Source organism: Toxotes jaculatrix, chromosome 11, assembly GCF_017976425.1.
Source record: "Toxotes jaculatrix isolate fToxJac2 chromosome 11, fToxJac2.pri, whole genome shotgun sequence".
NCBI classification, from domain to species: domain Eukaryota; kingdom Metazoa; phylum Chordata; class Actinopteri; family Toxotidae; genus Toxotes; species Toxotes jaculatrix.
The window spans coordinates 13,960,228-13,985,303 of NC_054404.1; the positions used below are offsets into that span (position 1 = coordinate 13,960,228).

At 39.3% G+C, this 25,076-nt stretch overlaps 1 protein-coding gene across 2 annotated transcripts; it reads right to left on the bottom strand.

The window, feature by feature from the left end:
- Positions 1–637: 637 nt before the first annotated feature.
- col21a1 (collagen, type XXI, alpha 1) lies at positions 638–23,712 on the bottom strand. 2 transcript variants are annotated; one of them, XM_041049735.1, is made up of 29 exons: positions 23,577–23,712; positions 18,853–18,980; positions 18,106–18,666; positions 17,778–17,943; positions 17,458–17,686; positions 16,782–16,952; positions 15,096–15,173; positions 14,087–14,170; positions 12,853–12,915; positions 12,348–12,401; positions 12,201–12,254; positions 12,048–12,101; positions 8,615–8,668; positions 8,471–8,524; positions 8,335–8,388; positions 7,948–8,001; positions 6,452–6,496; positions 6,305–6,358; positions 6,146–6,199; positions 5,086–5,139; positions 4,875–4,946; positions 4,264–4,299; positions 3,488–3,532; positions 2,392–2,424; positions 2,155–2,301; positions 1,962–2,016; positions 1,682–1,873; positions 1,527–1,604; positions 638–1,349 (listed from the first exon to the last, which is right to left on the bottom strand). In XM_041049735.1, exons 2-29 carry the CDS (start codon positions 18,947–18,949, stop codon positions 1,162–1,164), a joined length of 2,880 nt encoding a protein of 959 aa, XP_040905669.1. In that variant the 5' UTR covers positions 18,950–18,980; positions 23,577–23,712; the 3' UTR covers positions 638–1,161. The 2 variants fall into 2 exon arrangements, with proteins under 2 accessions (XP_040905669.1, XP_040905670.1); XM_041049736.1 differs by lacking the exons at positions 638–1,349; positions 1,527–1,604 and having other exon boundaries at positions 1,791–1,873; positions 2,155–2,297.
- Between the last annotated feature and the right edge of the window lie 1,364 nt (positions 23,713–25,076).

Here is a 25,076-nt window from a genome sequence, read left to right on the forward strand (position 1 = left end):
GATGCTGCGGTCAAAATGGAAACAGCTCACAGCGCGTGCGCACACACACACACACACACACACACACACACACACACACACACACACACACACACACACACACACACACACACACACACACACACCACGCCCAGCGTTTCCAGGAGAAAGATGAGATTGATGATGTGATGGAGTCCTAAAGTAAACCTGAAACTTAAAGCCAGAGGCAGAGGAGAAACTAAGTTCAAAAAAATCACTGAGATATTTTAATTCTACGAAGAAAAAAAAATCATACAAAAGTCACCTTAACACAAAATAAAATTACAAAAACTGCTTAAGACATGTCACTGCTGAAATACACAGTTATGACTCTTTTATAAATAACAATAAAATACCTGCTACAGTAATGAAGGGCAAGCCTCGGAAAACATTTGTCTTTACATTTTACTTCTTAGCTATTAAATGACAGGTGACTGAAGTTGTATTATAACAGGGGGGAAATATTAATTTATTATGGACGATACACAGTATTAGCTGTTGTAAAAGGTTTTCATAAAGAGTTAAGTGCTTGACAGTTAAACTGGATGCTGTAGGAGCACAGGCTTACAGCAGCTCATCATCAGCTACAGGAAATCAAACTCACAGTTATGTGCTGAAACATGTCAATTTCTGGCATAATTTATGGTGAAATCACCGAACATGGAATTTATGGATTATAGAAGCTTTTTTTTTCTTTTTTACTTTTTCTTTTTTTTTTTTAATGTAACATAAAGCACCCACTCAATGTGATGTGAAACTTTAGACAGCGACATGCAACGAAGCAGCACCAGGGGGCAATATAGGAAAATGTACCAGCCATACTGCCCAGAGGGAGACCCAGACAAGGATATGAGTTCAAGGTGCTCAGATGAGAGGTATTAAATGGAGCCAATTATGAATTCTCTTAATGCCATTAAAACCTCAAAGTCTGTTCAAAGACACGTGAATAATAATACAAAATACCAATAGAGATAATGTGATAGGATCTAGTTCTGTTGACTGTCTGAGATCACATAAAAGGTGTTAGAAGAGGTCAGTTTTGTTTCCATGACAGAGAGAAACTGTAAAGATGAGATCTTCCTGAGAATGGCTGTTTGTTCCACATCAGCTCTAGACTGGTGCCTGCAGTGGCGCTGCATTACGTCAATAGTTTGGCCCTTTGCTGTAAGAATCCCGCCTCATCATGCTACCATAGCACATGGATGGGTCACACACCCCAGGCTGGCCAGGGATGCCAGGATTACCACTTTTACCCTCTGCTCCGTTTAGACCAGGGAGTCCAGGCTTACCTGGAGGACCTGGTTTACCGTACCCGTGGGGACCCATCGGACCTGTGGAGATAAAAATACTAAGCCATGAACAACTCAAAGGAACGGTACACACAGTAGCAAGAAGTGACATCAAATGTTAGAAGTTTTGTAAAGGTACCTCATCATATTAGCTTCCACATGGCTTCCTGTAAATAAACGAAGGATGAGTGAAACTGAATAATTAGCTGCATTATTTACCTGGAGGTCCAGGTGGCCCTTGGTCTCCAATCATGGTTCGACCAGGGCTCCCTTTCTCACCCTTGAAACCTGGTTCTCCTGCAAACACGTGTCCCTGTTAGAACCTCCCACAAAATAGTTTTTATAACATACTGTTGACTTGAAGCTAGTTTTACCTTTAATCCCATTAATACCAGGCTGTCCCGGCCGACCCGGGTAGCCTGGCTGTCCCCTGGAGCCACTAAGTCCAGGAAGGCCCCTGAGTCCTTGGGGCCCAGCTGGACCTGGAGGACCAGGAGATCCAGGCTGGCTTTGGCATCTGGAGCAGCTACTCTGCTGGTTGCTCAGCAACAATAAAGGCAGCTCAGCTAGGACGATTGACAATGTAAGGATTTCAGATGTGTGTGGTCAAAACACACAGAAACACATGAGTAGTCGGTCTCTAATGATACTCACCCTGAAGAATGTCTCTGCAAATTTGTCGAATGTGACTGTCTGTCATTTCACTTGCCTGTAATAAAACATTTAATCACATGGCTCCTCAGTGAATGTCTCTTCAGAAATGTCAGTCAATCTCAGACATAGCATCATAATAAAAAAAAAACATTATGAGCCATAAAGTTGTTAACACAAAGTGTGTCACACATACAGATCTTCCTTCAGGTCCAGGTGGGCCAGGTGGACCAGTTTCCCCCTGCAGTCCTCTTGGGCCAGGTGGGCCCGACTGACCCGGCTGTCCAGGCCGTCCCACTTGACCTTCTTGACCTCTCTGCCCTGGACCCCCTGCTGTCCCTTTCTGGCAAAAATACAAGTCCAGTGTTAGCAACACATATGATAGTTCAGGTTGGATGGAGGAAAGGTAATTAATACATTCAGCTTAACATACCTCTCCTTTTAGTCCTGCTGGACCAGTGGTGCCCTGTCAATCAAAGTCAGGATAGCTCATTACAGACTACAGTGGAAAGCACTCAGAAAGCACTCAACAATCCTCAAACTGTGTTATTTTAATAATGAAACATCTGGATTTAGATCTCTATCAACAGACTTTCATTGTGATTTTAGGATAATGTCAAAATAATGGAAATAATAGGCACAAATACTGTAAAACTTGTAGTGAGTCAGAACTGACTGCTGAGTTATGACCAGCTAAATTCATCATGTTGCAGTGGCACCACCTACAGGTTAAATAACATCAGACTTCTGCAGGATCACTTTGATATGGGACCATGTCATATAAATTTGGTTACAGCTGCACAGTGTGTTCAAGAACGATGGGAATTTATGTCAGCGAGGCCATGCCTTGAAGAACTTGGCAGCACATTATAGGAATGAATAGACCATCAAACATAAATGATCTAATACAAACATGTACCAAATCTGGTGAAGACTGATAGAAGTGATTAAATAAAAACATGAAAAAAAGCATTTTAAACAGAAATAAATTAACATTTGGGTAAAAGAAAATGGGTGTTGCCACTATTCACAGATTAGATATGTACTACTTTTGCTTCTACTCATAGTTCCGGAGTTTCAATTGAAAAATTTGTGTGTTTTATGAATGACCACATGGTGGCACTATTAACTCTCAAGACTCTTAAAAACTATTTCGTCCCTGGCCCATGACTAACTTTTCCAACGAATTTCACTGAAATCTGTTTACCAGTTTTCAGGTACACTGCTGTTTAAAAGTCAAATAGACAGATAACGCCCTTGGTGGAGGTAATGAATATATTATGAATATGCCCAAGTTCACATGAATCTCACTACTTCACTCATTACTTTGGACCATGAGACACCAGTGCTTCAGAATTAATTTTTGAGTCTTTTACTTTCATTAATGAAAAACTTGCACATCATTGAAGAAAAGACAAAATATTTTATAAAAGAAATATCTTTTTTTTTGCATCCAAATTGATTTTCTTATTCATGTTCATGTTTCACAGGTTGTCATCATACAAGACAGCTGATCAAAAGAAACTCACGTGATTCCCAGGCCGACCGTACTCTCCTTTTTCACCTTTCAGCCCCTGGTGAGAAAATCGTTAGATCACCATCACAAAAGCACATGAAATCAATATTTCACACACTAGTCTATACTGTATGTGTAGCACATAGTGCTGTAGATAGTACGGTGGGTTAAATCACCCATTCAAAATAGGATCATTGGCGTATGTTTTCAATAGTATTTATGGGTGTTAATGTGGTTTGAATGGACACATTAGATCTAATTCCACACTTGGATATGATTGCACTTACTCGTTGCATTCCAGATTTGATTTTTTTTCATGACATGAAATTGATCCAGTGTTGCATAATGGAGAAACCCATGATAGAAGTCAATAGAAAGACAAATATCCAGTTATACTTCCAAGAGACAAAATATAGGTGGCAGATGATTGTTTTCCAAACACAAATGTAATATGTGAAAAATGAGGCTTCATTTCCATGAGAATATGTTGAATTCAATATTTAGTGAATTAAAGACACTATATTCCTCCACTAACAGTTCACCCTTACAGATTATCAACAGTGTTGAATACAAGCTTGCAGAAATGATTTGAGGTGATTTTAACAGATGACTGGTAATGATGTCTTCAGGACTAAGATCTATCTTAATCCAACACCCACTGGTGATGAGTGACGCTTGTGCTTATTTAAAACTGGAGATGTGCTCTCAACATCTGCTTGAGAGCACATCAATGATCTGCTTGTGTTAAGTAAATGGTTTATGTCAGTGTAACGTTGTCTCGAGTCTCACCATCTCTCCTCTTTCACCTGGACTGCCCTTTTGTCCCTGTTAAAAAAAAAATTAAAGAAACAAAAAACAAAACAAAACAAAACAAAACAAAACAAAAAACACGGGTTATAATTTTATAGAGGTTTGCAGCAGGAAAACTACCACAAGACTTCCCCATGATTTATAGAATTAATATATTGTCTGGAAGCATCCTTATGCTTTATATCACAGTGAAGACTTGTGACTTATTGAAAGATCTTTTGTACAAATATCCAAAAACAACTTGTGGTAATGAAATTGCTTAGAGAAACTACTAAAGTTCTTGCCTAAAAATGTGATTGTGATATATGTCGATTGCTGATATGGAAGTTTAGTCATTATTACAACTGGAATTTCAGGCTAATTTATAAGTTTATAGCTAAATATCATTGGACACACACACACACACACAATTTTCCGTTTGACCAGACTGGGTTAACTCCAAGTAACAAATGGAAACAAATTATGAATTTTCATTGTTATAAATCCTATGTCTGAAAAGGTTTCAACTGGATGAAAGGAGGACTGAAACAGCAGTGTCACAACACTGCCAGAAAAAAAAAATATCACAGTAGAAATTACTGTGAGAATACCTTGCTGCCCTTCAGGCCTGGCATGCCCGGGTGCCCTGGCTGACCTGCTGTCCCTGGTTCCCCAGCACTCCCCTTTGAAAGCATTTATTTAAACACCAATCATTAAAAACAAGAACACACTTTATTCTTGTACAGCTGGACATAAAACTTCAAAAAAAAAAAATGTTCAATGTTGTCACATTGTGGATGAAGCTTTTGAAAGGAAACATACCGCAGGCCCTGGTGCTCCTTGAATACCTGGACTGCCACTTTCACCCTTACTCCCCTTGATCAAGAAATAAAACATGTCTTATGTTACAGAAAACATACATTGAAATAACATCAAATCACTGACCTCAGCCCTGTTGGTATTTTCACTTTCTTATCATAATTCATTTTCATTGACGCATGCAGTAATTTCAGCATACTTTCATGAGGTTTTGGGATATTGTAGCTTGACGTTTAATTGTGTCTAGTCGAATGCTTTCTTTTCCAGTTGAACAAGCCTCAGTAATTGCAGACTGAAGCTCAGCCATAAAATCAAAGTATTGCTTGCCTGTCCATAAACTAAGTTTTCACTTGTGTGCCATTTACCAATACACATTGGCTTGTTAAAGGCAGATCAGCTAATGAAAAGTGATCAGGAGACAGAACGTCCAAACCAGACAAGCCCAGACTGCTTACATTTCCACTAAAATTCCACTGACGAAAGCAGTAGGACCGGATCATCGCTTAATTTAGCGCTGCTGGAGTGGCCAAGAGATCGTTACTCGTGCTGAAGTGTATTTTAGAAAATCAGTGACCAAACAAAACATGTAATGCTGCTGACCCAAGCAACTTTCTATGCATTTCAAGAAGAAGGCATCAGAGATTTAACCAAACTAACGTGCATTTGTACACTGCATTGTATTTTGTATAGGCTGGACGACATAAGGTTTGGGAATCTAATGTCATACATCATCTGTACTCTTTGGCAGCTGGTTAACTGCACTACACTGTGCTCAGAGTCAACTTAAATCATAACATGGCTCGGTCTGCAGCTTGTGTAGATTGATCTGCAGTATTGACTTTTCTGGGTCACAGTTTGAGTCAGTGCCCCAGGGATGTAAACTCACATTGTATTTAGTGCACAGTTTATCCTTTTTAAAGACCATTTTAAATCTTTTTGATGTCCGCTGGTCAGACGAAACACGGTTAATATTTCTGCTTGCTTCATTGTAGCTTTGCATTACTAACTATTCGGCAGTCTCAGGAAGCTCATAGGGGATTTTCTAACAGGCATAAATGATTACCTTGGGCCCAGTTGGTCCTCTTAAGCCAGGTGCACCAGGTAAACCCATCTCACCCTGCACAAGAATGAAGAAATTGTTTTGGTAACTCTTCAGATTCAATATGGACACTTCGGTGTGCACTGAACTTGAGCGCAAAGAGTCCAACAGTTGTTAACTTACAGGCGGTCCATCTGATCCTTTGAAGCCCCTTGATCCAGGCGAACCAGCTTCCCCCTGAAATTAGAATCATGTCGGTCAAACGTTATCGCAAAGAATGAGCAAAACCACTGATCTGTTTCTTTTAAACATCTGTTGGCAACTTGTTACCTTTTGTCCATCCAGGCCTGCTGTTCCTGGCAATCCTGGTATACCCTGGAGGTTTACAATATTCAACAGAAATAACATTTTTAAATTCATTTTCATTGTTTCTGCACTGATACTAATAACAGCATGGAGGTCTGCAGGTTGTAGTTTACTACCTTTTACAGTTCTGAAATAATTACTTCATTGTGTCAGTAACAACTGAAGCCAATTGGCCAATAAAAGTAAATAATTAAACTGGCCATGATGCAACAGGAAAAGTGACCCTCCAAAAAAAAATCAGTCCAAAAAAAGAATATTTCATTTAATTTCCAAGTCTAAACTGCTCTAGAAGAGGCCTGTCTAAAGTTGAATCGGCATGTCGAACTGTACGATCCATATGTGTTGCAAGTGTGCATGTGTTTTATTTTATTTGTGTTTTATTTGCTGACAAAAGCAAAAGGCAAAACATAGCTGCTATTGGAATTGCACTTGGGAGAAAGAATGGCAGCAGATACAGATTTATAAACAAAAACGGTTTAGTACATTGCAAGTTTATTCGGTTCAACACATGCAGCAAAAGTACCCTGGAAAGCCTTTTTAGTTTTTTGTTTTAGTTATTTTCTTCTGAGATAAACACTTGCAGATGCTTTGTGGTTGCCTCACACAAACGTTTGAGTAACATATGTGCATAGTGAAAGGATTAGACAGCCAGGCAAAGAAACAGAAATATAGACAGAGCCACCCAGACACTCACACTCAACCTATAGGTGAAGAAACCCCCATACTGGGGCTTGGACTAGTTAGTGAAGTGCTAACTTCATCTTGTTTTAACTTCATCTTGAGGAAGTACAGTACTAATCCTGTGTCCCTGGATACATTGCTAACTCTATTGTTCTGGTGGGGAAAAATGGCTTACAGCCTTGTGGAGCAACTGACTCATCTTTTGTAGACCCATCTCAAACTTTTGGACGACACTTATAATCATGATCAGTGGGGTGGCTGCCCAGTTGAAACACTTTCTTCCAAAAACAGATTTGCCAGAGCACCACAGCATTCCCTCGATGAGTTACTTTCTCTGCCTTCGATTATAGCCTGTGCCTGCTTGTTACATAACAGGGTTATCCTAGGATGAACTACAGGGGAAATACCCCTAATTTACTGGCTGTCAGGGGTACTCTCTGTACTGCTGACAATATGTTAACACACTGCAGTCTTGCTACAGTAAAAAAACATTATGCATCTATTTTACAAGTCTGTTACTTACAGTATTATTTCCTGTCAGCTACAATTTGTACACATTTGTCTGCAAAGAACTTTGTGAACCGTAATATAAAGTACCACACACATAAAGTTCCCCTTTTCTTGCCTCAAAACACTGCTGAAGAGTTTATCACAATACTCATGCACAGTTTGCATCAAAACCTCAGTTTCTATGAGTCCAAGTAAAGATCGTATTAACAGCCCTGGCAACCTAAAAATGACCAAATATGTACACTGGGTAATATGTGTTTACAACTCACAGGATGGCCTTCCCTTCCATCAGCACCAGGAATTCCACTGGCACCAGCTTCTCCCTTAATACATTGGAGAAACAAAAATGTGATTAATACGTTTCATTTTCATCCAAATTTGTAGTTGGGAGCCTTTAATTTTACACATACACATCTTGTATATTTTACATGTCATGTTGGATTTATTAAAAAGACGTCTATCTAAAACATGAAGAGCACCTTTGATGTTTATTAAAACTGTCAAATGGGGTTTGGAAAAGGACAAAGGGGACACCAGCACTGTATGACTCCATTTCCATGGTTGCCAACAACATCAACAGCCTCTGTAATTCTCCTAATCCCAGAATAAGCTTTGTAACACACAGTAACTATTCTGTACTGTCAAAACAAACAGACCTTTTGACCAGGTCCCCCTGGAAACCCATCCTTTCCATCTCTCCCAGGAAGGCCCTGAAATCAGAGAGAGGGATTTTACATAGAATTATAAAGGCACAAGAGCTCTGCATTTGTGAATGTATTGTTTCATACATACAGGTTTTCCTGGATAACCAGATGCCCCAGGAGGTCCCATACTTCCTTTTTCTCCCTGAAAATACCACGCCATCCAAGTTAAAGTTGTCATGTTCAAGTGACAGAACAAGGTTTTTTTAGCCTTTAGGATTGTCTGCACTCTTACCATTTGGCCAGTTTTTCCTGGTAACCCTGCCGTTCCTGGGGATCCTATAGAGCCCTGAGAACAGTTAAAAAAAAAGATTTAAATCATTATCAGATGTGACCTAAATATAGTGCCTACCTTTTATAGTCTAAGCTGGTCTGACCTATCTAGACTTTCAGACAGTGATGAATCTGAATCTCATTTGACAGTATCATCCATGTTTCTAATCTCGGTAGCAAACAAAACAATAAAAAATCTCCTCATCAGCCAGATCAGGAGGCGCAAGTGACTGAGTGTGGGACAAAAACACTTCACAGACCTGCTATAAAGTTCTCATGGTCACAAATATGCAGCTGGTATTTGACATTAGTCAGCACTGGTCTTGTATTTTTCTGGGATGGACAATGAATTAAACAACCTTTTGGACTGAAACTCAAGCGAGGGATGTGCTTTATTGCATCATTCTGGCATTTTAAAAATTGCACTGGTTGACCTAAAACTAGATGTTAGTATCTGCTGAATCTTGCCAAAATGTAAGAGAATGATGCGTCACTGTATTTTCACCTCTTCAGAATCAAAAAAAAGCATGATGCTGGAACCAGGCCGGACATTACATCATTTGTTTTTTTCCACTTTTGAACTACAGCATTCAAAATTATGCTAATCAGCTCAAGAAGGAAGAAGTCATTGTTCAGTGTAAAACCAAATAACGTATTCATTACTAGCTGGCTTAGTGACTTTTGTGGGTGACGGCTTTTTTATTGTGGCCTCATTTGCAAAAACATTTTCTATATAAAAAGACATTCCAGTCAATGAGTGGATAGTTTTCTTCTTTCAGTTTAAGCTGAATTCAATGTTCAGTCAACAAACAGATCCAAGGAACGTGTTCATTTTCCACCAGTGTCAAAACATATATCAGAAATCTCTTCTGTTTTCCAAAGCAAATGAACCATGGAGAAGGGATTCAGAAGCTTGGGGTGCCACTGACTGGCAGCGCTGCAGCCAGGGCAGTAAAGATACAAACATGGAAGCCAGCTAGTACCGTTTGTGTGTTATTTGTGTTCATGCTGCAGTGAGTTTTACTGTTTTGTTGGCATTACAAATGCTAGGGTGCTCCAGTTTGTGTGACAACATGGATTATAAAACGTGGATAGGTGCTAGCGTAAGCAGTGACTGATATGTTCTCACATCTCAGGTGTGAAGGAAAGACTGTTTTCAGTGTTAATGAACTACAGAGATCAATAACACAGACTGGATGCCCACTTAATTAGCTATAAGATGTTACTTCAAAGGTGATGGATGACTGTGGTTCTGAACAAGTATCACAGATCGTGAATACACAAACACAGCCAATTTTTGGCGAAGTGGATAACAGCCTTTCCTCCTCTTGTGTTCTTGAATTATGTTCTTCTGACTTAATTTACCAGACATCTCATGTTTCCGTTCTCTATCCTATGCCAGGAAAATGAGACTAAGCCTTTGGTGGTCTTACAATATGGGAACGATTTGGAAAGATGTAGTTTGGAAGTTTGTATCCAAAGAAAATCTTATGCTCTACAAGATGAGGATTCCCTCTAACTTCAAGAGACTTAGGTCCCTCCTTGGGCTTCAGAGATTGCTTTCTGCTGCATGGAGGCTCCTTAGTTTTCTTGGAGTGCAAACACCTCTTGACCCTCGTCTGGGTCAAGAGGTGTGGAAAGCTCGCCTGTCAGGTCTTTAGACCCAGGAAGCAACTCTCGTTCATTGAATGAATTTCAAGGAAGTTCATGAATTTGTTTAACTGAATTTATTCAGAGTACTGTTAACTCAGATTACTGTTAAACTGGCTCTATTTGAGTGGTGGTAATAGAAAATATTTACCTTTTTATCTACTGTACGGTTAATATTGTTAATATTTTACCTATTTGTTGAAGCAATTCGGCCAGAGCTTTTCCAAACTTAACACATTTGGCAGCTGTTTTGTTTTAGCATGTAAGTGATGGAAAATCACTTGCAGTTCACCTTCTAGACGCTCATCTCATCATTCATGCCTCAGACCATTACACTAATTACATGTCTAATTATGGGATTTTAAAAGAGCTCTTTGATAGACTAGTAAAAGCCAAGATCCTTTTATGCATTAAGTATAACTGGAAATGGGGAAAAAAAAGTACGGTAAATCCTCCTGATCTTTAGAAATGCAGTCCTCCTTTGTGTTCACTCTGTCTGAGTTTTTGTATGACCTAATCAAAGAAATTTGAGAGGACAGGCCAAACACTTGTAATAAAAAAAAAAAAAAAAATTGATACATCCTGGACCTGTGAGTGAAACTCTAATAATGGGACAGCTGGTACAGGACCTGTGTCTGCAGCCATCTGAGACCATTTTCAAAATGACATTAACTGCTTGAATTGTTCTCCATTTCAGCCAACTGGCAGGGGGTCACACTGATTACAAGGTAGGATGACATGACAGGGATAATGCAATCTGGAGAGCATGCATTACTTCACTGATCCTCGATATAACGCAGTGTTGCTCGAATGAACATCAAAGCGATCTGAGCAATAGAAAAGTTCAAGAGAGAAGTGTTCCACTTTTGTTTGGACTCGTTCTGACACATTTCAGCTCACAGGTGCTTTGTCCCTGTAGCTAATATGCTTTTGCTGTCGTTAGTATTGCTACTGTATATATCATGACAGTTGCTAGTAACACACAACACCAAGTGACTGTATGTTTTCACGTCTGTGTGAGTGGATGGAAGAGATTGTGTATTGATTTCTTAGGATTGTAAGAACACTGACACTAACACTGCCTTCACATCTCTTCCTTGCGGCTCTCCCTCAGATCTTACTGTAACTGGGAGGCGAAGGAGCAAAGACGAGATGCAAGTGAGGGGGAAAAAAAACAAGGCCACAAAAGAAAAGAGGTACACCTGTGCTTTCCTAAACCCAGCAAAGAAAGTAGAAGCAGAAGAAGTTTGAGCTTTCTATGGGAAAGGGCAGAACAAAAGTCAGGATTTATGAACACATTTAAAAAGTTTCTGATGGCCTTCACGCTCTTTCTGCAAAATCCTTTTGTCCCACGGTGTAGAAGTTGTATTTTTTTATTCTCCCAAGGGATCTGGCTTTATATTCATAACATATGGTTTCTAGAGTGATTGATGCAACAGTGTTCAAACGGTTCAAGATGATGCGTCTAGCAGGGATTTCCTGTTAATCTTACATTTGATCTCATAAAAAGAAGATTTACCTTGACAATTCAGTTTATGTTTTGTACATTTTAACCACCACTTTCTTTCAGCTTTGCTCAGTCAATTACCATTATCATCAATTTGATGCCTAACTTAAACAACATCTCCAAAGGGGATATTCTGTAAAAACAGAAGCATCTAAGGCAGGAAAATTGAGAAAAAGACAGTGTAGTGTTATGGAATATATGGAATATAGTGACATATTTCAGAAATGAATATCACCACCTTCTCTCCTGGTTGTCCAGGTGATCCTGGTAATCCAGGCATACCCCTCTCACCCTGAAAATACAGACTTGTATTACACAATTTGTTTTAGTTGTCACATATTAGTGTTGCAGCAACCCACTGTGTCACAAATGTGCTTTTTGACCTTCCTACCGAAACACCGGGCCTCCCTTGCTCCCCTTTGTACCCATCTGGCCCCCGTGGCCCCTGGCAGAGGTAACAAAAAGAAACCAGCTTTAAATTTTCCATTCTTTGATGATTAAATTAATTTTAAGATAGAATAAGTGAAATTTTCTTTACCTCTACTCCTGGTGGACCTGGCAGCCCTGGACTCCCTCTAATGCCAGGGATACCCTTAAATGTAACCAAAACAGGATGGGAGAAACACACACTCGGTCAAACGTTTGAATCCAGCTGTGTGTGTATCTTCTCTGAGTGACCCTAGGCTGCAGGGCAGATTCTTTCTCTGAGATTTTGATCATGCTATAGAACATGTGGTTCACTTTTGGTTGGTTTTCATCACACAAAATCACCACTGTGCAGCCACTATTGCTATAATCAGACATGTTTTTTTATTTACTTGTTGGAAAAATAAGTAAATAGGCATATTTACCGCCGTGTTTGAGCATTCTGATGCAGTCCTGACCACATAGAATTAACAAGCAGAAATTGTCATGACCTAATGGATACATGAACTCAAACTCTGGGTTTGGCATTTTCTCAGATGCTGCTGTTGATGCAGCTGTGACAGTTGTGTTGGCAGTCATGTGCTGTATGTTTGTATATTGAACTATGTAGTACTCACAGGCTTACCATCAGCACCAGGAGGTCCAGGCTGGCCAGGGTTGCCACTGTTTCCTTGTTCTCCCTATAGAAAGTGTAATGATAGAACTTGAGAATGGGTAACCTGAACATATCTATTGATGGTGTAATCCATTTAATCCATTTAGCCATTTAAAACATCTCTGGTAACAATATGCTTTCTCAAGCGTGGAGTGTTGATTTAATTTATCTATAAACCAATGAATGTAAGATGCTTTTGAGCACTATGTGGGGTTATAAGGAACATCTGCAAGCCAGCAATAGCCCCAGCATTTTGGATCTATTAGTAAATGTAGTAAAAGCATAGTGGTGACCTTATAAACACAAACATGCCTGAAACCATGCAAGTTTTATTAACGAAGAGTTTTGTTGCTAAGGTAATATCTCTCTGAGGTCCTTGTGTAAAGCCTTTTATGACCGGAGCTGCTATTGTTTGGTTGATGCCCTGTGATCAATAAACACAGAGATGTAGGGTTTATTCCTTTGTTTGGAAATTTTCCATTCTATCCGGTGTTTATCTTAAGCAGTGGTCTGGTTTGTTTTCAGCAAACAGTACAGTACAACGGGATCTTACAGGATTAACCATGACTCACTCACGACGGCGAGCCTCAGTCTGAGTGGAGAAAAGAGGCTACATGGTGCGTCCATGATTCGTAAACCTGTACATTTTCCACAGGTAACTGTGTACTGCTAAAACCTCCCACACAGCTCTGCTTCTGACATAAAGGAAATCTGTGATTACAGGCTGTAATGACTGTAGTTTCATTTGACCTATTGGTAAAGTGCAACCTCATGTGCTCTTCACATAATTGTCTGACACAAAGAGCAGGGTTTAGACATCACCTGGGAATTCAGCACACATTTCCTCAAGGCTAAGCCGTATGAAAGAGAGACTTTGTGCTCTGTCTCCCAAACAGAAGCCATTTCATCTCTTTGTGATTCCTGAGTTTACTCACAAAACCAACACTGTTAAAGATTAAGTTATTTTTTCTCGTATTTAATCTCAACAGACCGTCTGTGTTTAAAGTAAATATTTAAGCAGTTGTCTGAACACCGGGAAGTGTTCGGAGAGAGGAACAAACTCTGATGTCTGATATCCAAGTGTGAGAGGTTAATGTTTTGTGACGTGAGTTTAAGTGCGGTAATATTTTCTTGTTAGACACATAAAACAACAACATGACATAAGACAAACAATGAGAGGGAAGAGATCAACTGACCTTCATTCCTGGAAGTCCAGGGGGTCCAGGAGGACAAACACAAGGCTCTTGGGTGGGTTCAGTGTCACCAGGATTGTTGAAGCACTGTAATGAATAAGCATAAGAACTTTCTAAAACCTGATTTTATGTCTTAAAATGTCTTGTTTTGTCAAACCAATACTTCAAACCCCAGAGATATACAGCTTACAATGATATAAAACAGAAGAAAATAACAAATGTACATACTTTAGGACCTGTTACAGGAGAAACAAGGACAGTTGTAAAATATATGTGCTATTTACATCACACATAACCTGCTTCACTGTTAAAAAAGAACTTGTATTTGAATGTGAGCCATGAATATCTTTTTGTTTTGAAATCAAATAATGTGAGATTTTGCCAGAGAGGCATCTGAGCCTCCATTCCAAATCAAAATTGATAATTGAACTTGGAGATTCCGTTGCAAATAAACCATTGAAAAGCACACAGAGGGGGGAGAGAGGCAGTGGTGCTTGGCAAGCTCTTGTAATTTTAGGCTTCTCATCTTGTCTCTTTTGATATTTTTGTCCAACAGTTTCACATTAAAAACAGTAATTTGGCACTAGTTTTGTGGTTATAGCAATTTCCAAGCCAACATAACAATGGGCCACTGCTTCACAAACACAGTTAAAGCCAGCAGACAGTAAAAAAAATATACTGAGTGCAGTATGTTTGAAGCTGAGCCACGGGTCCTCCTCCAACAAATTATTTTATGCATAAACAGATGTGACTTAAAATAAATGCGCTGAGTTTACACCTTCACTACGCAATACTACAATACACTGTACAGGTGAAATATACAGCTCCATTTCATGCCATGTAGTTTGCTGTTTGAAGTGTTGACGTAAGCAGTGATGAAATGACCGAGCGGTTGTGTTTCAGAGCAGAAACAGATGTAGCTGGATAAGGTGTAAAGTAGGTGAGAAGAAGTTATCTTTGTTACTTTTGGACTGAAAAACAAGTGCAGAGCCAAGCAGGCTCTTGTACTTACAACTCCAGGTATTTCACACGCGGTCTCTCGGTTATTCTGCTCAGGGTCACAGTAGATGCGAAGTTTCTGAATTTCAAACTAGAGAAAAGTTTTTTGAAAAAAAAAAGGAGAAGAAGAAGTTTTTTCTTAAAAACACAACCTCCACTGCTGCGGAGTCCAAACAAGCTAACAAAACAAACAAACTGTAATATGGGGGTAATTTTGCAACATTTAATTCAGTTTTATCAGTGCTGCACTACTAATGAATTGAAATTGCTATTGTGTAAGAGTTAAAAGAAAGATAAGTGCCCTCACTGGGCATTGAGCAGCTACATGTTGCCAGACCCCCCACAGTGATTGGACGTGTTCTGCAGCAATGTTACACTGTTCTTCCATTATTTGGTATTTTGTTGATGTTGGTGGTAAAATGGCTCCAGCGAACCCCATCAACTGTTTCACATCAGTTACCATGTGAGCAGAAAGACGATCATCACATATGATTTATATTATTTCCAGGCTCACGAGAACATTAGCACGACTGCATGATTAGGGGCATAGATCAATCTAAAACAATATAGTTTACATTTTGTGAAGAGTGCCTTGAATTTAGTTTTAAACATGATAGGAATGTCTGTTCTGGTCTGAGGTTTGATACAAATGTAATGTAATTTAAAATTGCATTGCGGTCCAATTATGGGGTACTTTTAAGGGTCCAGTTACAAAAAAATCTGTTTCCAGTTACAAGTGGGTTTGTCTTACAGAAGAGCTTTCATTTGGTTAAATGGCTTAAAACTTCATGATCCTTATAACAGTGGGTCAGTACACATAATAACATTCACCGCCACACCATGTTCATGTTCATACTATAATGATGTGTCAACATACTGGCTGATATAGGATTTTCCCACACAGACTTTCTCCAAATAATTTTCATGATATATAATGCAGTTTCTGATTAAATTGTGTTTTTCTTAGTATATATTATAACCCACTGCTAATTGAACTGAGGGCTTTAGTTTAAAAACATCACCATTATTTGATTTTATTTTTACATGTATTTTATTTGACTGACCATCATTATGGCCCCAAATACAACAATACCAAACCTGCGTAATTGGTTACATATGTGTATGAGGTATTTTAAATGGTCAATTTGTGTTATTGTTTAATAATAAAAGGTGTTACATCATATTGACAATTAGAATAAAAGGATGTATTGTGCAGAACTAAGTTTTTTTCTTTACCATAACTGTACCACTACATAAAAATGCTATATTATGTTCACAAGGATGTATTTGTCTAAATGTTCAAGAAGGTCTACACTATATAGCCTTCTATAGCCTTCTGCAGAGCAAATTACAACACAACACCATTATGATTTATAACAAATGCAACATTTTTGGCGCAAATTATGCCAATTGAGACAAATAAACCAAAGATTAATAGGACCTTGTGGAGAAAAGGCTAATTTTTGCCAAGGATTTATTATCCACGGAGTTAAGCATGTCTCTCAGGAGGCAGCAATAAACTGTGCAGTGCTGTGTGATGCTGTTTAAAACATATATCAGTATTGAGTTTCCTCAGCTACTCATTAAACAACCCGCTCCCTCTTTCTATAGTCATGTTGACGTATTGCTGGGTGAATTGTCTGGGAACCTAACAACATGTATTTTATGAAAATAGGGTTGTTGATGCAGATAAACTTACTGGCACTGTTGTTTCCTTTCTGACATATTTTCCAACTTGGGTTTTTCCATTGATGAAAATGCCAACAGGGGGCTCCAGGGACAGAGTTTCTATTACCAGGTCATCGACATAAAGAGTAACATCCTCCTCAGTGACCAGCAGCCGTAGCTGGTGCCATTTCTCATCAAACAGCTTCTTGTGCCATCGGAAAAAAAAAAGAAAAGGAAATAGTACTCATTAATACAACGGTACATCCTGGAGGTGTTCTGATAAAGACATTAAAAAACAAACAAACAATAAAACAAAAAACATTAAAAGGAAATGGGTGTGTAGGTTCTTAAACAAAATACAATGCAGAGCTGCCCAACAAAGTTTAATTACATGGTAGTGTTACTTCTTCATGGGCAAGGACATAATCTGATAACTATACAGATCTGCTAACCTACAGATGTACAGGTGAAATAGACTTCGGAAGATCAGATGAATGGGATGAATAGGGTTTATTGGCTATATAACAAGTCTTATATGGATTGAAAGAAAATGCTTAAACCTTGGAGGTGCATTGGTTTTACACAGTTGCTGCCAGAGTTGTATTAGTTGTATTATGTTACTTGTGATGTGTTAACTAATCTTCATGTGCAAAATAAATTTCCCCTTTAAGAGTATTTCAAAGGGATAATACACAGTGTTATGTTACCTGTGCTGTCTGTTGTGAAAATGTGACTGTTTGCGTTCCACTTGGTGCTTCACTGGTTGTGGTGAACATGATGGTGCGGTCCAGTCCATTTAGAGTCACTGCCATCTGGGGTTTCCCATCACGCGTCTGTATTCTCCACAGGTCCCACTCCTCAACTGTCACAGACCCTTTATACCTCAGGGTGGCCACGAAAACATACGATGGAGGCAGGCCATCGGGGAAAAGGGTCCTGAACGACCAAATTTTAAAAAAGTCAGTCAACTTTGAATATACTGATGATGATGATGATGAAGAAGAAAGTATAAAAGCAAGATGACTACCGTGTAGCTTCGCTCAAGTCAACACGAGACGTCACTTCGTAGGCCTTGGTGCCATAAAATGCACCTTGTGTCTTCTTTGCTTTTTTGGCCAAATTTAAGTGTAACAGAATATCAAAACCCTTCTCATCACGGGAATCTACAGGAATTCTTGCTGGGCAAACAGTCTCTGCAACAGAAAACACAGTGAAATAGACAAACATAGTGACAAAAAGAGTAAGAGACATAATGGAGAGAGATACCACTGATACCGTCAGGAGAGTGATATTTGATCACAATATTTGAGCAGAAAAACAATTTTAGCTCCAGACACTGCTCAGCAGTTGCTTACCTTCACACAGCTTCTGTCGTATGACCTGTATGATCCTGGAAATAGCTTTGTAGTCCTCGACAGAGAAGACGTAAGTTGAAAATGGCTTGTTGGCAATGTCCCTCAACTCGGCCTCTTCTGTCTCTGACCCAACACCAATTGCAAACAAAATGACTCCTTTTTTCCTTGCTTCCTCTGCTGTTTTCAAAACCTCATCTTGAGATTTCCCATCTGTAAGGACAACAGCAATTCTGGAAATGCCTTGTGGGCCACGCTCGGAGAGGCCAAACAGTTTGTCTGTAGCAAACTTAATGGCTGTGCCTGTCCTTGTGTTTCCCCCCATGTACTCAATGGACTCCATCGCTTTGATGAGGTCTTTGTTAGAGGAGTACTTCCCCAGAGGTATTTCTAAAACAGGGTTATCGCTGTACTGGACAACTCCAACCTGGGTGAACTTCTGTCCAATGTTGAAGCTTGTTGTTATATTGACAAGCCACCGCTTCACTATTTCAAAATTGACATCCTCAACACTCCACGAGCCATCAAGAATAAAGACCAAATCGCATGGTGCGGTCCTACAACCTGTAGCAGACAGGAAATATAAAATCAGCCATGAATAAATCACATCTAGTTTGTTGAGAAACACTAAATAAAATGTATTTGCAGTACATTAAATCACCTTTGTCAGTTGTATGCATTTGAGAGTTTTTAATGTATGATCAACAAGCAAAACAAAGTGTGAGACAATGAAGACAGAAGCATTCTTACTTCTTATGTCTTCATCTTGAGCTGCACTAAACAAATGGAGAAGCATGAAGCACAGGCATCTTAAGACACAATGCATGGATGTCGCTTTGTAACCCATTATGCAGCAGTACCAAGTTCCAAATGTGCACCTACAGGGAAAGGGAAAAAACATGCTTTGTATTGCAGGGAAAAAGAGAAGGACAATGCAAGCATTTGTGACATGAGGTCCCCGAGTTATTTTTGCCTTGGCAGAAGTTAATGTTTTAGACTATTGTTTTTCCACTGTTCAGAGTTTGGTTGCCATTTATTTTGGCTCGTCCCATCTCCATAGACTTTAAGTCAAAACTTTACTACACAAAACTACCCCACTATGATGATGATACCTGATACCTTGAATTATATGACAAGGATGCTGGCTATGTTGGCTATGTTGCCAGGCTCTGCAAAATATGCAAAATATGAATGTTAGATGAAGGTGAACTGATTAGGCTTTGTATGGACATGTATGACTCAAGCATGACTCAAGCGGGAAGTCCATGCATACATTCACACTGTAAGCATTTGTTATGACTCATTCTCAAACATTTTCTCCGTGAACTTTAATGTTACTTGTTATTTTAGGTTTAGAGTTTGTGACTTTTGATCCATATAAATCACTCGGTACAAAGATTTTCTTTGCAACACAACTGGAATTGGGTATGTTTTCATTTACATTTTTCAACAGCTCAACCATGCATTTTGCAGAAGGCCAGTTATCTCCACAAGAGGTGGAGATATTGTGACGTAGTTCAGGATAAGTATTTACTGCCCTGAATATGGTTGAATGTCCCTGAGGTTAATCCCATTAGGCAATGCATGCTTTTTCCTGAGTTACATTCACCTCCCACCTTCCACTGCTACGACAGACACTGCTACACACAAATCCCTTATTCACTTCCTAACTACTAAATTATATTCAAAACTCCATCCATCCTCCAAGTGGCGCACTCTATCTTTCCAATCTGGCAACACAGGCTCCGCCGCCTCTGTACACCTAAGCATTTTCCTTTCAAGCCTCATGCACCACATCCTCACATGGCACTGTCAGTTTTACTAAATAAACAATTCGCTGAACCTCTGACCACAACTGCCCTTAAACCAGTGCTCAGTGTTTCCTGTGGGATTATCAGCTGTTTCCTCAAATCTGCCGCCATTTGCCAATCTCTGCCCACCCTTGGCCGACAAGCAACACGCCTGCCCAGAAAAGCTCTCACTCCTACACTTTTCCTCCCTCATGGATAAAACCAATTGTAATACCTTCCTTCACATCAGCACATGAAGTACTTTTAACCGATTAGTGTCAAATACTGCTCAAGCATTTGCTGTAGTTATGTCACCAGGTGTGTCATTCTTAGAGTAAGATTATTTTACACCCTGGCAAAATGTTTTAAAAATGTCAGTTGCTGACATTTTGGGAAGATATTAGCCAAACAATTTTTTACGTACGATTAATCTCTTTTGGTTTGCTGCCCAGTTCACCCATGGTGCCAGCTCTGTTAAAACAGCCTTGCTTGTGCTGATTTCTTTGCCCTACAACCATTCTGTTTTTCACTTAACTGACTGACTTAATCCATAATGATTTCGCTGTGCTCAGCCCTAGGGCTCCCCAGTCTACACCTGTGCACAACAACCTTGCTGAATGGATGTGTATTTACTGTTAAAATGCCTCACCTAGACTCCACAGACTCAAGACAAAGATATGAGCTGATATCCCTGTTTAACCTCTGTTATGTGATTGTCAGATTTAATGATGGTAATCTCAGGCCCCTCATGTAAAATATCTAGATATGGTAACCTGATATATCCAAACAACATGTTTTCACATCCAAATGACACAACAGCTCATTTGTCAAGGCACTAAAAAAAAAAAAAAAAAAGCCATGTGAGTGGTTTCCTGATCTGGCGTCCCCATCAGCTAAAAAAATTCACTTGCAGTGCTTTTTTTCACCATTTATCAGCTGAAACAGCTTGATTAATGTTAGGAAAAACTGTGGTTGTGGTTAAAAGAAACCACCACTGACTGTTGGTTAGAGACAGGATGTAAACTGCTTGCTCCAGTGACAACATCAGGCCTTGTTCGCCTAACCATCCACACTGATCAATGTCTCAACAACTATTATGTATTATTTTGTTATGAGAGTTGTTACAATCCATGTTGTACCAAATAATGTATCCCAGTGACTTTGGTGATACCCTGATTTTTAATCTAGTGCCATCATCAGGTCAAAAATTCAATTTGTCCATGGATTGCTTTAATTTGGTTTAATGCAAATGCTAGCATACTAATAAGCCAAACTGAGATGGTGATCATGGTAAACATGGCCATTTTAAGAGATTTGAACAAATTAGCTAATCTGTTCTTTGTCTGATGAGAACAGTCTTTGATATCCTCTGCTGTTCTTAGAGTTAAAATTGTCACCCACTCAGAAATCCCACTCAGATCTTAATGAATCAATGTCAAGTGTAACACATGCAAGTTTATCTCAGCATCAACTAATATTATTGCATGTGCTGCAAACAGCATGTAGCTGTGGAATATAATGGTGGATACGTTCATGCTCATGGACTGAGGTATGAAATGGAATGTTAAGAACCCGGTAAGACTATGAAAAGAGTCATATTTGCCACTAGACAATTGCATGTCAGCAGACAGATGACATTAGTCTGTCGCTGCTCTATTCAATTATCTTTTACAATGGTTTCCAGCACATGTAAGAAAGAAAATGCTGACATCCTAAAAGGAAGGGGTTGGAAATGAAGACCAGATATGCTGCATACATTATAAGAAACAACACTTGTGGAAGGAATTTGATAGGAAGGAACAGACCGTACGGCTCATTCATAGCTGTTTCTGATTGTGACACGTGAAGGTAAACACAACAGTGGCCAGGATGTAACCTTTGGCCTCCCAAATGCTTTTTATTCCCGTGCAGACAAAGAGGGGTCACACTCTTTAACATGACTGCTTTTTTCCACCGTGTAAACTCGGCGTTGAAGTAACACAGTCGCAGGAGGCGTTAAGCTGCAAGCCGTTTTCTTCAGAATTTTTCCCCACTAGAGAGCTGGAGGAGGCTGCTGGAAAACCCCCTCATTGGCAGAGTCCAGCCCCAATGACTTTCCCCTCGACTGACTTTCCCCAAACTGAGTATTTCTACACCTCTGCTCGAGCCACATGGAATTCATTTACACCATCAGACAGTGAAATTCCGGCTGTGGACAGTGACCAAACACATGTAGTCATGATGAAGGGAAGCAACGTTCATCCAGGAATGAAAATGCAACATTACACTTGCTGTGCAATAATGCTTAGAGTTGGTATGCATGCATAATGTAGCAGAATTAACAGGTGCACTTGTGCTGCAGGTTAGTACCAGAACCCATCTCTGATGTTATTGGAGCAGCACAGACATGTTGTAATGCCAGAATTTTGTTATGGTGATGGAATAGCAGAACTGTAAGAATATTTAACTATATAAACTTACTGTGAAAACAACTACCACATGACAGTAATTCTGGACTGAGCCTTTGTTTGTTGCAATACTCTGCAAACATAACAAGATTTACGAGAGACTTGGTTTGGTTGCACTATAGTTCCAGCTGGATATGCTGTTCAGGAAGCTGCTGAACAAATGATTTCTCACATTTCACCAAATAAGATTTCACTTGTTCAGGGTGGGCGACACTGTGTTATCCCACAGATCTTAACTACAGTATCAAACCATTGACTATTTTGTGCTTTTAACGAGTTTAACCATCTGAATTATTGAGCTCAGAAAGAAAAAAACAAATAGATTTTTCTATTTGTTTTGTGCCTGTAGTTCATGTAATGCAAGTGCGGGTGTTAACTCCACTTGAACTGCTTAAGTTATAGTTTATCTGTTGTAAATTTGGCAAAAGGAAGTTGTTCCATTCCAGAAACAACAACTGCTGTTCAGCGTGAAGTGCAGTTGCCAAGATCAGGGGGATTTATTGCTGCCAAATTCTTCAAGCAACAAGGGAAAGCCAAGCCCTACCAGTATTCCATAGAAATCTGTTCAACTAATCCACACAGTTAAATAATATCTTGTAAAATGTTGCCTCATAGAGCTCTCATTGATTTTCAGCCAACACGTCCATTCTCAGATTCCTGATATTTAATTCTGAAGTCACAAAGATTATTGTTCTTCATATATATGCAATTTTCACATCTTTAAAAACTGTATGCTGCACAATGCATGCAGTGCTGTGGTGCACTATCCAATACGCCTGCACAGATTCAAGAAATATGTAAGAAAAATCCATTTACGACAAGTGAAATAGCCAGGAAAAATCTTGAGACAATTCCATTCATTCTTTGCATGACAGTAGCACAAACAAGGGACTGATAACTGAGCTTAATGTCTTCAATATGCAACTGCTGCAGCACAGAGTGTAGGACACTAAAGTAAACGTTGACACCGTGGTAAACTCTTACTAATCTGAACAGTGTTTCCATACACACTGAAAAAATGAATTAAATCCACAAAAATCCTCTCACTTTAATGATCAAAAACAGCCTCCCTAGAACCCACCTCCCACTCTGAAGTTAGCTGTCTGTGAGTTAAAGAAACATGACAGTTGTATATTTATGCGTAAACAATGTCTGCAAAATGTAAACCAGCATCTCTAAATTCCAGAAATACAGCATGTTGCCTCATGAAAATCATCCAAAACAAGCAAAAAGTTACCGGTAAGCGTCCAAGCCCTTGTATGAATTCCTGTTAATCCTCTCATTGAGAGCCAGTGATCAATACTGTTCACAGCCCCGGGTTTACAGAAACTGAATTTGGGGGAGAAGTGCACATGTTTCTCTGCTGAATGAAAGCCTGCCCTTTCCAGCAGTCTCCTCTGTTTCTGTCCCTCTTCCTCCACTCCAATCCCCCCCCCACCCCCCCACTCACTCTGGACTTTTACTGGCCTACAGCCACCCTCAATTACCATGGGTGGAAAGAGAAGCAGATAAGGAGAGAATGAAATAGCGAAGCAGACAGCCCATCTCTGACAGTCCAAAAGGAAAATAATTGTAATGAGCACAGCCTCCTTCCAAGTGTTGAGGGTTTGGATCGTGTGTGGGTTGCTAGGGGCATAACCAGAGAACATGGCGTTTTCTGGATGCTGGACAAGTGCGAGTTTTACTACATTCAAACACATAAACTGTAACGTTCATGGTACCTTCAACAGGACCTGAGGTGCTTAGCAGTGCATTACACTGCTCCTCCATCTCTCCACTCCACCACCCAAATGGACAGCAGATTATGTTCTACAAGTCTGCAATGAACAAGGTGTGAAAAGCTACTGCAGTGCCTTTTCTACACAAACAGCTGGAAGTTATTAGAAATGCAGAGCTGAATCTCCTATCATAGCAGGCAGATCTCAGTTTGATCCACTCTAACAAGTTTTATCATGTTTGTACTCAGTGGCAGTCTGCTCTGCATCAACGAACAAGAGCTTCAGTGTTTTCAGTCTCCAAAAAGCCTGATAGTGTACCGAGCACTGTACCGAGGACTGTACAGCACTACTATATTTAGTTTCAAATAAAAAGCAGGCTGTGTTGCTAAAGATAGTGCAGTACAGAGGATTATATAATATTTAGCAGTAATGGTCAGTGGTCAGGAGATGAATGAATGACAAAAAACTCATATTGTCATTACATTAATTATTACACTTCCAATTCATTATAAGCTTCTTATTTACAGCCAATCAAGTTTGAATTTGTGTTTTTGTTCTTTATGTGAAATTTTCATCAAGCTTATATCCAGGAGTGAAAAGTATATTTGCTCAAGTACTGTACTTAAATGCGACTTTGAGGTATTTTTACTTTGCACTTTTAATGTTCTGACAATTTATACTTATATACTATATTTCTTCAACAGTGTACTACTACTATTACATATCAAGATTTTACATACATGATCATCATATAAAATCATGCACCAAAAAGTATATAAAATACTGACAAGCTAAAGCATTAATGTGCTGACTGCATGTTAATGCATCAGCAATAATAATCTAATACTGTAAAATACAGTATACTAATGATAAAATATATCTGAAAGCGGCCATTCTCCATAACAAGTACTGTAGTTTCAAATACTTATTTACATTTATTTTTAAATGCTGGAACTTCACTTAAAACATGGTATTTTGCAGTGAGGTTTGGCTTGACTTTCACTTAGTGAGAACATGTT

Bases quoted from the DNA above. Each gene is read 5' to 3' on its own strand.
- col21a1 (XM_041049735.1), bottom strand. From the start codon at position 18,949: ATGGGTTACAAAGCGACATCCATGCATTGTGTCTTAAGATGCCTGTGC. The intron at 8,002-8,334 runs GTCTGTTTGTTT...CAATGTATTAAG, and splicing joins CAGGGGGACCTGGTCAAAAG to GGAGAAGCTGGTGCCAGTGG. The intron at 6,359-6,451 runs GTAACAAGTTGC...TTCTAATTTCAG, and splicing joins CAGGCCTGGATGGACAAAAG to GGGGAAGCTGGTTCGCCTGG.